General features: G+C 36.8%; 1 protein-coding gene across 2 annotated transcripts in view; it reads left to right on the forward strand.

Moving 5' to 3' along the window:
* The window catches only part of LOC107567927 (SEC14-like protein 1), a 121778-nt gene that overhangs the window by 95337 nt on the left and 10810 nt on the right, over window positions 1–15631 (forward strand). For both annotated transcript variants that reach the window (XM_016253729.1, XM_016253730.1), the window contains exons 8-13: window positions 210–399; window positions 3748–3836; window positions 3944–4014; window positions 4244–4415; window positions 4680–4814; window positions 5001–5135. In XM_016253729.1, coding sequence (XP_016109215.1) covers window positions 210–399; window positions 3748–3836; window positions 3944–4014; window positions 4244–4415; window positions 4680–4814; window positions 5001–5135 — 792 coding nt within the window. The remainder of the gene's footprint in view (window positions 1–209; window positions 400–3747; window positions 3837–3943; window positions 4015–4243; window positions 4416–4679; window positions 4815–5000; window positions 5136–15631) is intronic.

Consider the following 15631-nt stretch of genomic DNA (forward strand, 5'->3'; position numbering starts at 1 on the left):
TGTGGATAAACCCCGGATATGGGGTCCCCCCCCCCCCCCCTAAACATAATTACATAATTTCTGTAATAAGGGCATACATTTTTTTAAGCATAGCGACATGTATTCAAACAATTCACTAATGATCAAGTTTATGATCTGGTCACATTTTGTCAGTAGCAGTCTAGAAACCAACCTGTCTAGCTTAGTTGTTGATCCTCCTGTCTTCTTAGATCCCAAAAGATGAGCATATTCTAAGGTTCCTGCGTGCACGGGACTTCAACATAGATAAGGCACGAGAGATCCTTTGTCAGAGTCTGACCTGGAGGAAGCAGCATCAGGTGGACTACCTTCTGGATACCTGGAGCTCTCCTCATGTGTTGCACGATTACTACACCGGAGGCTGGCACCACCACGACAAGGGTGAGTGAGCACGTTGATGCCCTGTCAGTTAAAGGTATTTCTCTCATTCATTCGTTGCCAATACATACAGGCTTACTGAAGTGTTTATTTTTGTGCTGTCAATTTAACATGTTAATATAACAAATTAATTTCAAGAGGAAATAAATTAATGTGTTCAAATTTTAATTTGAACCTAATTGTGTCTAAAATATAACGCAATGTTAAGTTCTTATTTATTGAAATGTTGTATAAAAGCAACATCACATTTGCACTTATGCTATTAGGGACAAAAACAGCACTCGGGTGATATTGCACTTGTTGCTCTTGTGATATTGCTTAACTATATCATTCATAAGATATAAATATGAGACAAAGTCTCATACAGGGGTGTTTTTTCCTTAATATCTTGAATTTTAGGGGCATATAATTTGGCTGCGGAAAAAAATAATCCTACATTTAAAAAAAACTTGATATCACTTTCGAGTCCATGACTTTCAGTCAGGTTTCACTCTCAACTAAACTAACATTACTAGCCAATCAGAATGTTTTGCTCTTATAAACACGAGACGAGCATAATAGTATCCAACTGCAGAGTCGCAGCCCTGATGAATGGAGAAGCGCGAAAAAGCTGCGAGGCGCAATGTTCAAAGATGTCCATCTAGTGCATATTTACATGGAAAAACTAATTAAAAAGCAGCAGAGCTTTATAAACAGCTCAGAGTAATCACGTCATCTCCATAAGTACGATATGATTGCCAAAACAAATTTACCGGGATTTTAAAAAAGATCCTGTTCACACATGACATGATCTCTTAATGGTAACTTACTGGTAAAGACTAAAGGATAAACTCTTCCTCTGTATATGCTGTGAATTTTAATTGCTTAACGTTCATCTGGGGAAACTGTGCATTTTCTCACTAGATTTGTAACGCAAATCATTTATAAACCTTTGCCAACACAGGAGAATACATCATATTTCTAAATATGTCATTTATTGTACATCGCTATTTCAAAATAAAAGTTTCTGAGTTTGCATGTGGCCAAATATTAAAATTGAATGGATTTAAACATGTTTAATCATGCTGTAAAGTGAAACGTCACCAGACCGTTGGTGCCCTCTGCAGGTATTTGTTATAATACATACCGTACTTAAGTTGGTTATGCTCATATTATGTATAGGCATATTACATTATGTATTTTAACAGTGTTGTTCAATAAAACCATGTAACGTAATTACTTGGTTTTGATACTTTATTTGAGCCAATTATTATTGCCTCATTGTTAATTTATATAAATAGTCATACTAAAGCCTGTTTTTTTTTTCACTTAGTGTTAGTGAAAAAACTTAGTTAGATGATTTGTTACTAAAAATTATCAGATTACTCAGTTGTCAAAATAATCAGTAGATTACTTAATCAGTTACAGCCCTAGATTAGTTAAAATATTTCAAAATACAACTGCATTGTTTTACTTTTTGTAATTAAAAGACAAATATTTTGTCATTGAAAATTTCTTAAAAATAGTATTAAAATATTGTCTTGTTCTAGTGAACCAAGTATCTGTATTTTGTCTCATCTCGTGAGCTAAGTGTATTGTCACACCCCTAGTTTCGATAAGTGGTGATATAGCTTATAATTTTCCAAGTGTATGATATAGCTTTCATTCTTCAGTTCAACCATATATTAATGAAAAAAAAAACAGTTTGAATAAGGAAAGCAATAACTCTGCCATAGTATCCTTTCAGATGTTAAAGTTGCCACAGTTGTTGCATGTTTTGCATGTGCTGCCCCATCCCCTCCCCTGGAAAAAAGTTCAGGCTCAGGATTTTTATTTATTTATTTTTTTTGCTTTAACCCCTGATCATGTATGTATGCATAGTTTAATACAAAGGGCAGAAAGCCAATCACACAGAGTACATTTCTCATTTAAAAACATGAGACGAAGTTAGACTTGCATTAATTTTACATGGCTTTCTACATCTATTACCATTACGAGTGCAATGGTAATAGATGTCCCTCTAGAAAATGCACGAAATATGTGTTCTGTGTGAATGCTTGGTTTCAGTTTTGATGTAAACAAGATCTTTTCTGCATTGATACTCTTTTTCAGCAAATATTTTTAATTAACAACACAGCAGCGCCGCATCCAGTGGGTTCAACTGGATAGGCTAACAAAAACATTATAATGCAACGACACTTACATCGTCATCGCATCTCGTGCGCCACTGATAATTTTTTTTGACAGCCCTAGTTCAACTTTTAATAACTTTTAATAAATTTATGTGAAATTGTATAAGTTCATGATTTTAATTAATTAGACATGCTTTTTTGATTAATAAAATGTCATTTAACCATTAAAAATAAGTTGAGAAAAATTTAAACAGAATCCAGAAACATTTAAATGGAAAAAAACGGAATTTGGAAAGAAATAAAACAGAATTTGGGAAAAAATAAAACAAATTTCATAGGGCCCTAATTAAGACAGTGGTTCTTAATCCTGCTCCTGGGGATCCTCCTCTCTGCACATTTTGTGTGTTTCTCTTATCTGACACACTCAGGCTGTATCCGAAATCGCCCCCATACCCTTAAAGGGGTGGTCTACTGGCTTTTTTACATCCATTCTACATCCATTTTTACTGGTGTCCGAAACCATTATCGAGTGCTCTCATTCAATCCCACAATGCACTGCAAAAACAAGTGTACAACCGATTTATACTCAACGGCTAGAGAGCGTCTCACCAGATGTCGCCTGCAGGTGAATCATCCATCCATTCATTCATTTTACAATGCGGTCGCCTATGGCTTAGTGCAGCGTAAAACAACACAGGTATACATTTATTGTAAATGTATTATTAAGTTGTTTAACAAGGGTTTATACATAATTTCCATGACATTGTTCAAGATAAATCCTAGCTGCCAGTTTCAAATTATTATTAAACAGCAAGCACAAACTATGCAAAAGCGGCAGTCCTTCCGGTGCACTCAGTGTCCGAATTCACTCGTTTTCATTCACTCCTTCAAGTGACTTGAATTACTGAACTAATGTAGGGAATAGTGAATGAGGGTATAGGGGGCAATTTCAGATAAAGCCTTAGTTCAGTTCATAGAGCTCTCTCCTGACGAGCTGATGATCTGAATCAGGTGTGTTAAATAAGGGAGACTTGCAAAATGTGCAGAGCAGGGGTCCCCAAGATCAGGATTAAAAACCACTGCATTAAAACTTTTACAGCCACTTACTGACATTTTTTTGTTTCTTATTTAGAGTATAATTTCATTATTCTTTTTTTCATATTTACATATTAATAAAAAAATCTGGTGTGTTGTGTTTTCACATGCTTAAACCCTTGTGTTTCTGTGTTGCTTTCTACAGATGGCAGGCCTCTGTATATCCTACGCCTAGGACATATGGACACTAAAGGACTGGTTCGAGCACTTGGAGAAGAATCCCTGCTCAGACATGTAAGAGATTCTATAATCCACATTTTACATCATGCTCTCTGGTGTATTCTATTCATATGAATTCAAATGAATAGTGCAGAGTCTTAACAGCATATATGAATTTTAAGGTGCTGTCAATCAATGAAGAGGGTCTGAGACGCTGTGAGGAGAACACCAAAGTCTTTGGTCGGCCAATTAGGTACTGACAGGACTAGCAGATTTGTCTTTTTTAACCATAAAGTGTAATATTATGAAGTAAAGTGATGTGTGGCCAAGTATGGTGACCCATACTCGGAATTTGTGCTCTGCATTTAACCCATCCAAGTGAACATGCACACCGTGAACACACACATTTACAGTATTTACAGTTAAAACACTCAATTGCATTTTGTCTGCAACAAGCCCCGTCATATTTTCTCATCCTATAGTTGTTGGACATGTCTTGTCGATCTTGAGGGGCTCAATATGAGGCATCTGTGGCGTCCTGGAGTCAAAGCTTTGCTGAGGATTATTGAGGTGGTGGAGGCCAATTACCCAGAGACCCTGGGCCGTCTACTCATCCTCAGAGCTCCCAGAGTCTTTCCTGTCCTGTGGACTCTGGTTAGAGACATAGCTGTTTGCTTTTAAATTGATCTTCTCTGCTAAAATAAAGATGGGAATGGCATTTTAACATGACATGCCATATTCATTTGTTCAAGTTATTAACCCCCTTATATTCACAGTCCTTTATAAAAATTGCATGAAGTAACAACCTCTCATTTACAAAGTACATGAGTCACCCAGTTTAAACTCTTAGTAGCCTGATTTAAAGGAAGCATATTATGTATGTATCAATGGTGCTTTCCTTCTCTTATCTCTTTACAGGTGAGCCCTTTCATTGATGAGAATACACGAAAGAAGTTCCTGATCTATGCAGGAAATGACTACCAGGGCCCTGGCGGTCTTGTGGACTACATTGATAAAGAAATCATCCCTGACTTCCTTGGAGGAGAGTGTATGGTGTGTAATTGTATTTCCCCTATGTTTTGTGACTGAATGGTGTCTATTCACTTGCATAATAGTAAAGCTTGCTCCCAGTAAGATGATCTGTATGCATGTGTTCAAATTTGGATATTATGTGTCTCACCTTAGTATGGTTTTAGTGGCTTATTGAACTAAAGTTATGGCACTGTGAAATATGTGCAGTGTGAAGTGCCAGAGGGCGGCCTGGTTCCCAAGTCACTGTACAGAACTGCAGAAGAACTGGAGAATGATGAGATCAGACTTTGGACAGAGACTATTTACCAAAGTGCCAGCATCTTCAAAGGAGCACCACATGAGGTCAGACTTGTGCATTAGAAACAAAATTATGCAGCAGGAGTTTGGTTTTGTTTGGTGTATTTGCATAGTAGGAACACACAATCTACATTTTATTTATTCACAAAAACTTGATTTCAGTCTGAGAAAACATAGAAAGTGATTTTCGTTCCCATATCTGGGCACTACTTTTTCAATGAATTTTTGCATAGACAACAACCTTTTGGACTTTAGGTTAAAAGTTATCCACAAAATATCCCGCAGTTTTTTTTGTCACAATCCATAAATGCATATAATTGTGAATTTAAAATAACTAAAATCTTATTCTGCTGGTTTTACTTGGAGCTTTATTTATATTCATTTTAGCAATGCAAAAATCTCTCAAACTGACATTTATACATGTACCTAAATATTTGAGACCAGAATTGGTGCATTAGTGTATTCAAGTGTGAATGCAGACCATGAAATATGGAAAATTCATAGAAAAAACACTTCAACTTCACAGAATGTCACCAAGCATAATTAAAGATACACATTGTAAATGTAACAAATCTGTGATGTTTTATACATGAAAATTTTCAGTAGGCACTGTGTAATCATAGAAAGATAAAAAAGAAGTACGATTTGGCCCAAGTTGCCAGAAATTATTCAAAACGCTACCCCGTCCCCTTTCATTTTCAATAATGCCAAAAATTGACAACTCTACATTCATTACAGCTCAAAATCTGCCTAAAATATGACACAGCACATCTTTACTCATCCTATCACTCTCATCAGAGCTTCATCCTGTGTGTGTCTTTCCTCTGTTTTCTGGGAAACATTTGCACAATATTGGCACTGACATTAAGGTGACCAGACATGTCAGTTCTCGGGAACACCTATTTTGATGTCATACAACGATCATTCTGCGCAGCGCAAACAACTTACACCTGGTTATTTTAGGCAATTTAGAAATCCTGTGCAGAACATGTCCCCGGGTAGTGGCACGTCTGGTCACCTTAACTGACATAAATCAGTACAACACAGTCTTGGAGACATACAGGAACATCTTTCAGTCTCACATTTGCCTTGCTTGCAACTGCAGTGAACTACCTGCAACACACTTTCAGGGGCAAGATTTCTAGTCATCCAGGTCACTGTCTCATTATGGCTGCTTTTTAGTTTGCCCTTTTGCAGTGTTGGTACAGGGCAGGGGTAGGCAACATCAGTCCTGGAGTGCCGATGTCCTGCAGAGTTTAGCTCCAACCCTGAAAAAAGAAAAACTTACCTGCCTGTAGCCTTAGTAATCCTGAAGTCATTGATTAGCTTGTTCAGGTGTGTTTGATTAGGGTAGAGCTAAACTCTGCAGGACAGCGGCACTCCAGGACCGATGTTGCCTATCCCTGGTACAGGGCATCACTTGTCGGGGGCATGGATAGTTCTGGCAAAGCTGACGATGCCATGGAGCAAGGCTTTGTATCTTGCATCATTCACAGTTTCAGCAGATGACTGGCCATACTGGTGCCTCACATATTTGCTAAGTAGTTTAAAGCTCGACTGGTCCAGGGTAAAACTGCTACCCAGATTTGTAAATGCAGTCAGGTAATCCTCTTTGTTTTGCCTTGGCCATATAAGGCGCTTGTAGGGTCACAACCTGAGAAGGTTTGGATCACTGTGAAAGTTAAAATGCACGGTGTATCAGCTTCTACGTGTTATAAAATATGATTGACTATCATTATTATGAAATCCATTGCTGTGAGAAAAAAAGCTGACTAAACGCTGGCTAAAATCATAGGGCCAGTTTTACTAAACACGGCAAATTAGCGCGAGAGCGCAATTCCAAAAGAGCACCAATGGGCGTGGAAATTTCTGCGGGTGATTTACTAACAATGCACAAATTAAAGAACACAGACGCAACATCTCATTTACATATCGACCAACGCAATATACCAAGCGCAGCCCAAATGAGCGTAGTCGCAAATAAACAAAGAAATAAATAAGCCACAGTACATTGAAAAGAGGCCAAAAAATTAAGGGTTGCAACAGGTTTGATAGACCTGGTATTGCGAGACTCCTAGTTGAGGGTTCCAAGTCGTCTTTTTATTTCCTGAAGCAAATTAAAAATAACATGGCATGGCAAACTATATGTTCGGATAATGTGTTTTGGCATTCAAAATAAATTAATATGTGTGTAAAAATCCTCTCCCTTCTACTACGCGTTCTCTGTTCTCTGTGTGGGCGGGGACAATGCCACCTAAAGTAACAAGGTAGATAATTTTCTACCACTACAGGTTTTTCCAAACAAATGGAAGAACAAGCAGAGGGGTACACAACCAATCTTCTTTATTTGACACTTAAATATAGACTAGACAAAATGTATAAATCACACAAAACACAAGTTCGTTAGAAGAATAATATGCAGTGGCCACCGGTAATAATGTATCTTGACAATATCAATATCCCTTGGGAAAATTCAACATTTGGGAGGAAAAAAAAACTAAACAAAAACAAAACCCCAATAAATTCAATACAAACAAAACCCTCAAATCCACACTTTCCCACAACTCTGTAAAGCAAAAATACAATTACCCTCACTCAAAATAAAAACCAAAACCACAAACCACACAAGCAAGCAAAACAAATAAACCCTCCCAGCAGATTATAACCCTTGTTGCCTTTGTTGGTTAAAAGGGAATTGACAATCAAATATAACAATAAAAAAACCCCGGTTGATTTTAACACACACACAAGCAAGCGTTCACTCGCAAACGCTCATCCCAAACACACACTCACACACACTTGGTTCGCTATAATGCGGCTGGAACAGATACACAGTCGAGAGCACGTGAAGGAAGGCGAACAACTTCTCCCCAGCACAGCACCACGGTCAAGCCGCCACACAGCAGCAAAGCAGCAACGGACGAATTTCTGCAGCACACTTAACTGGCTCTCAATAAGAGTGGTGAACAATCCACCAATACTGCCTGAATCACGCCTGAAATGCGTTAAAGCGGTTGAACACCCTCAGGCCCACGCCCGGAGTTAAAAAATTTCAACCTTATACAGGTAGTGACGTTGACTACAAGTTCAATGCTTGATGCACATCAAATAGATCTTACGACACGATCAACATACAGCCTGTATATCATGCCAGAGGAAAAACGGAAGTAAAGAAAAATATCTGCGCTTTTTAAAGGGGCCATAAACTTAACTTCCGCCCAGCTCCATCCACCCACACAGAAAGAAAAACCTACTAAAGTGGATCACCCCATTACATCTACGGTGCCTCATCCTTGCAACAAATTGCATCCATTTCAAGCGCAAAATAGTTTAAGAAATGCTTTTTTTGGGCGTTAAATAATGCCGCAAATACTAGTAATTTAACAAGCGCAAACGTTAGTAAAACGCATTGCGTGATTCATTTGAATACTCTCCTCCCATAAATTTTGCATCTGAAAGGGAAATTCCTAGAAATGCATATTCAATAAGGTCAAGCCCAAAAATAACTGTGTCCATGCCTTTTCAGCGCCAATTCTTCACTGCACGTCTTTAGTAAAACGTGACAGTACTATTTTAACGCCAAAAGACGGTTTGCGCTGGTGGAAGGTGTTAGTAAAACTGGCCCATAGTATTTAAATTACCTGTAGTTTTAAGAATCAAGATGTTCACGGGTTTTTTTTCCACAAGATTTAAAAAGATCCTTCTTAACTGCATCATTGTCAGCACCTCTTGGTTTACAATGTTTCTATGGCAGATGATTCTCTCACAGAAGATCTTGTAGCTGGCATTGAAAGTTGGCTAATTTCTGAGAAGAAAACACATTAAAAACTAAAGATATGTTATGTGCCGTAATTATTTCACAATGGCTTTTATTTTAAATATAGTATAAATAGTAGCAAATCAAAAGCAATTGACCAAGCGATTTAAGAAGCTTTTTTTCCTTCAGAAAGAAAATACATTGGTTATGAATAATTTTTTATTTTCGGTAACATTTTACATTAAGGTTCCCTTTATAAAGTGTTTATAAAGGTGTTCATAAATGACTAACTCATTTACAAATGCATTATAAATCATTGATAAGCAGTTATAAATGCATGAATAAAAAGAGTGATTTTAATGCAATATCTGCCAAATAGTGAGCCATTTTTAACTCACATGTTATAAATGCTTAAATATATTTATTAATACTTATTTCACTCAAAACTAGATTCTTGTTTTATTTAATGATGCAGCAAAAATTTACTTTTATAGTGAGACTGAAGTGTGTTGTATTTATGGTTCTCTCATTTACATCTCATGACTCATGTTGCTTTTTGTACAATGTTTCTACATTGTTTCTTGCATGATGCCTATCCACAGCAATGATTAGAAACTAATATTTTGTTTATCAAGATGAAATTATCAAACTTTATTTTGGGGTGGAAAAAAATTAATAAATTTTAATTCCAATATTAGTTACCTCTGAACCTTAATGTAAATCATTTATGAATGAGTTATAAACGTTAATAACCTGTGTAAAGTGAACACCTGTGAACCATTTATTAATGAATTATAAACGTTAATAACCTGTGAAAGTGAAGCTTAATGTAAATTAACACATGTGAACCATTTATTAATGAGTTATAAACGTTAATAAACTGTTAAAGTTAACCTTAATGTAAAGTGAACGCACTAATAACTTATTTATTATTAATGCGCACACATATTTTATTGTTGATGCACTATATCAGTAAACACAACAACTTGAAACAACATTCCTGAGCATAACTGCACACGAAAAGTGGCTTATACAAGTAAACTCACATTAAACAATTCAGAAAAAAACTATCAAGTATTCCACCAAATTATAACTAAACATCATATCTATATGAAAAAAATATTTGATAAATGCAAGCTAAATATTTATATATCTAATGTAACAGTTTTGAAATAATCATTAAATCAATGACCGAAAGCACCGTTACAGAACATTATCATATTAATAAGCAAGCAGTAATGATTTTTGATATCATGATAAAGCCCACTGTAACTTGTGTTTGACTATCCACATTTTCAGTATCTGCGCGCAAGCGAACAGTCCACGGGAGCGTGGTTATTTATTTGTACAGTAACTACATTGAACTAACACAGCGATATCAACACTTGAAAAACACAGTCTGCAATGTCACCTCACAGTTAGGTTACCTGTAAAATCAGTAAACACTTATGTGAGATTAAAATTTCACTTCAGAGCACATAGGAACAGTCCTAACAGCGTGACTTCTTCTCTTGAAAAGTGGCTTTGTATCGAATGCTCACCAGCGTCAATTACAGGCTACATGCAGGCAACTACAGACACAGGCTTTGGTGATGTGATGTGATCCTGAAAGATTATAATAAATATGTATTATATGCAATTCATTATTTTTTGTTAGTAGTAGTTGTAGTAGCTACTATTAAAAAAATACATTGCATATTATATATATTTGTCACAGATTGTAGTGAAGGGCTGTGAGGAAGTAGAATTCAGATGCAGCAGTACCTACTATTTTTATTAAGAAGATTATTGAACTCAGAGAAAAGTAGGAGAACAAACCATCCACATAAAAACAAAATCTGACAACCAAAGGCTAAAACTCAGGGCTATAATACACAAGAGCCAAAGGAAAAATTAATATTTAATTATAATAAGAATCTCTAAGCAGACAAACACAAATCTAAACATGACAATAATATATAAATAAATTATATATTACATATGATTTATATGTAGATTATCAACGTTAGAAACCTGTCATAGTTCATGTAAATTGTTATATAATTTCTGATCTTTACTGATGTGCAAATTTGCCTTATTTGTTATACACTGTTACATTTTGGAAATAAAAAAGGATCACATCACCAAAGCCTGTGTCTGTAGTTGCCTGCCTGTAGTTGGCGCTGGTGAGCATTCGATACAAAGCCACTTTTCAAGAGAAGTCGTCACGCTGTTAGGACTGTTCCAACATGCTCTGAAGTGAAATTTTAATCTCATATAAGTGTTTTCTGATTTTACGGGTAAGCTAACCATGAGGTGACATTGCAGACTGTAGCAAATTAGCTCAAAAGGGAAATAACTATAGCAGAATCAATATTACAATTATTTGATCTGTCCGTCCACTGAGAAGACAATATAATAATTTATCAATTTGAAAAAGAGAGAGAGAAGAGCAAAAGAATGACAGTATTTCACATCAATTAACCACAACCTAATGAGAATCATCAAAGAATCAAAAATCACCTTAAAAAGGGGCTTAAACTTAAACACGCATCTAAATAGTTGTAAACGGTTACTTGCATTGGCTTTGTTGCTGAACAAGAGTCCTGATGTGTTAAGACAACGGAGGTTCTTGATGAATTATTTCAGGAGTGAGCTGGAGGTTTTCCTCTGGTTCTTCTGAAGATAGGAAAGTTCACAGCGAATCGACAAAGTTACTTGAAGCTAAAAACTGCCGGAAAATCAAACTCAAGAGGAGAGTTTTGAAGAGCCTTGGAGAGTGTCCATCTCAAGAAGGGTTTTGAGCCACGATTAGTCAGAGTTAATGACTTTTAATAGTTCCTAGTCACGCCCACCTTTTGGGTGGAATGGCCAATACCAGGCGTGAATTTTTGAGCGGGAGAAGTTTTCTTTGTCTCCATTTATGGGCCATTTGCATGTGTAAAAATAGCGGTTTCCCTGGTAACGCTGTACACAAAGCAGCACTGCTCACAAACACTGCTTTATCAGGCATGATGACATGAAAATGAGACCAATCGACCAATCACCACAGATTAGCATCACGCAAAGGAGAAATTAATCGTTTGGGAGTCCTTGAGCAAATAAGGTAAAAATAAATGCATATTATCAGACAATAAAAATTTTTTTTGACCTTGCATGCATGTCAACCTGTTGTTGGGGACTCCCAAAACCAAAATATTGATATTTCATTACCCATAATAGGGGCACTTTAACTGACCACGACATTGCATGTACGCAGTTTATTAAGCGCGTTGATATGAAAGGATACAGGCTACAGTGCGCACCGGTGCCTTTGTGCGTGCAATTGAAGAGCTCGCGCTGCAAGCACAGTACCATTGCCGCGCTCGCTTGACTCGCGCCTGGCGCTGAAGTGAAGTGGAGCGTGCATCTGAAATGTCTCACGTTCTCAGTCATTCGGTGACTGAATAAATGCACTTCTTGTCAAGAGAAAAAGTGACAGAAGCAGCAGTTGTGAGTGGGGTGGCCAACACTAGCCTCGCCCCTGCTTTAATTGCATTAAATTTTTTTAACGCGTTAAACTGAAAAAATTAATCGCCTGCGTTAACGCGCTGATTTTGACACCACTAATTAATACATATACTTATTAAGCATTTATAACATGTGATTTAAAAATGGCTCACTATTTGTCAGGTATTGCATTAAAATCACCCTTTTTATTCATGCATTTATAACTGCTTATCAATGATTAATAATGCATTTGTAAATTAGTTATTAGTCATTTATGAACATCTTTATAAACACTTTATAAAGGGAACCTTAATGTAAAGGGTTACCCTATTTTCTTTAACCACTATATTAAGTGTGTTTGATTGGGATCGGAGCTGAAATCTGCAGGACAGTTGCTCAGGGTTTGAGACCCCTGCAGTAAACTGTCAAGAACCTGGTATGCTGTCTGTAACAGGACTTGTGGTATCGCACCTCCAGAGACACTGAATCTTTATGCACAAGAATGCTAATGTCTTCTTTCATATCAGCCTATTACTTTCAGTTCATTTAATTTCAGTTAAAATTAATTTCATTAATTTGTAACCATTTATGGGCCATTTGCATGTGTAAAAATAGCGGTTTCCCTGGTAACGCTGTACACAAAGCAGCACTGCTCACAAACACTGCTTTATCAGGCATGATGACATGAAAATGAGACCAATCGACCAATCACCACAGATTAGCATCACGCAAAGGAGAAATTAATCGTTTGGGAGTCCTTGAGCAAATAAGGTAAAAATAAATGCATATTATCAGACAATAAAAATGTTTTTTGACCTTGCATGCATGTCAACCTGTTGTTGGGGACTCCCAAAACCAAAATATTGATATTTCATTACCCATAATAGGGGCACTTTAACTGACCACGACATTGCATGTACGCAGTTTATTAAGCGCGTTGATATGAAAGGATACAGGCTACAGTGCGCACCGGTGCCTTTGTGCGTGCAATTGAAGAGCTCGCGCTGCAAGCACAGTACCATTGCCGCGCTCGCTTGACTCGCGCCTGGCGCTGAAGTGAAGTGGAGCGTGCATCTGAAATGTCTCACGTTCTCAGTCATTCGGTGACTGAATAAATGCACTTCTTGTCAAGAGAAAAAGTGACAGAAGCAGCAGTTGTGAGTGGGGTGGCCAACACTAGCCTCGCCCCTGCTTTAATTGCATTAAATTTTTTTAACGCGTTAAACTGAAAAAATTAATCGCCTGCGTTAACGCGCTGATTTTGACACCACTAATTAATACATATACTTATTAAGCATTTATAACATGTGATTTAAAAATGGCTCACTATTTGTCAGGTATTGCATTAAAATCACCCTTTTTATTCATGCATTTATAACTGCTTATCAATGATTAATAATGCATTTGTAAATTAGTTATTAGTCATTTATGAACATCTTTATAAACACTTTATAAAGGGAACCTTAATGTAAAGGGTTACCCTATTTTCTTTAACCACTATATTAAGTGTGTTTGATTGGGATCGGAGCTGAAATCTGCAGGACAGTTGCTCAGGGTTTGAGACCCCTGCAGTAAACTGTCAAGAACCTGGTATGCTGTCTGTAACAGGACTTGTGGTATCGCACCTCCAGAGACACTGAATCTTTATGCACAAGAATGCTAATGTCTTCTTTCATATCAGCCTATTACTTTCAGTTCATTTAATTTCAGTTAAAATTAATTTCATTAATTTGTAAATAATAACATTAAATAAAAACTGTGTTTGCAGTTAAACAATACTAAGTGTTTTGGCTGTAGCTGTATGCAAAACATCAACATGCAAATCTGACTCTGACTGTACAATAAATATTAAAGGGGTCATATGATGCTTTTTTAAAGATCATTATTTTGTGTATTTGGTATAACAGAATATGTTGACATGCTTTAATGTTCAAAAAACACATTGTTTTTCAAATACTGTACATTATTGTAGGTCCTATATGCCCTGCCTCTCTCAAACGCTTCGTTTTCTACAAAGTCCTTCCTTCCGACAAGCACAGTCTGCTCCGATTGGCCAGCTGACCCAGTGCATTGTGATTGGCCGAACACCACAAGCACTCGTCGCAAATGTAACGCCCCTTACCATAATCGCGAGCTTCATCTTTCAAAAGAAATGTAAAGACGGTAAATAATGTCATTAGTTTTACCATCAGTTCAAGCCCGAAGGGGGAACAGAGTCCTGTGACAGACACAGTGAGGAAGCTGGTATGTGTTTGCAGTACACAAGCCACCTAATTGAAAGTTAGTCATGGTACCCAGCATATGGCATAACAGTTCAAACATGTGTGTGTATTTGTTTTTACGTACCTGCTGACAACGTTTCTGCCTGTGAAAGATGGTCCTTTATGCACAAAGCAGAGACAATGTTTGTATGTTTCTGCTATTTTCTGATTCTCATCCTGCAAGCCAAACCACTGGTTGACGCCGTTTCTGAATGTATCCACCGTGAGGTGTAAAATCCTTTGTTTTTTCTTTATGGATGTGAGATGCTTATAGCAGAGTTTATGATAAATTTTACATAGTTTTGAAGGAGGTCTGGCCGTAAGTTCCTCTTCTTCACTACTCGGTCGTGACGACGAGGGCACAGTCATCTTGAAGTCATGTTTACATGTCGTTCCGAAAAGTGGCCACCTTATCGGTCTAGCACAGTGGTTCTCAAACTTTTTCAGCAGAAGGCCCCCTTGTGTAGGGTGAATCCTTTTGTGCCCCCCCCCCAAAAAAAAAACTCATGACGCAACACATCCCCAAACTTACAATTTACTTAATTTTAGATTGTACCAAAAACAAATGAATTTGTACAATGCCAGAACATAAATTGTTTGTAGCCTTATTTCTCTGATGTTGGATATACAAAATAAAATGTTAAATTATTTCATAAAATATAACAAATTGTTATAAAACTTGTCTGAAAAGTGCAACAAATGTATTGAATACTGAACAGTAATTTATGATGTCCATAGTAGAAGATGAATACTGAAAAGTGAATTTACATTAAACTTCTTATATTTTGATGTAGTAAAATGACAGTGGCTCAACAGTTTGGTTAGTACGGTGACGCATTGCTGCCGCACACATTATTTTTTTTCCACTCAATTATGTCGTTTTAACGACATATTTTCTCGTAATAACGAGATGTTTTCTCGTTAAAATGACATCTTTTCTCGTAATAACGAGATGTTTTCTCGTTAAAACGACATCTTTTCTCGTAATAACGACATCTTTTCTCGTAATAACGAGATGTTTTCTCGTTAAAACGACATCTTTTCTCGTAATAACG

The sequence above is a fragment of the Sinocyclocheilus grahami genome, unplaced genomic scaffold, assembly GCF_001515645.1.
Source record: "Sinocyclocheilus grahami isolate Dianchi unplaced genomic scaffold, SAMN03320097.WGS_v1.1 scaffold1198.1, whole genome shotgun sequence".
Lineage (NCBI taxonomy): Eukaryota > Metazoa > Chordata > Actinopteri > Cypriniformes > Cyprinidae > Sinocyclocheilus > Sinocyclocheilus grahami.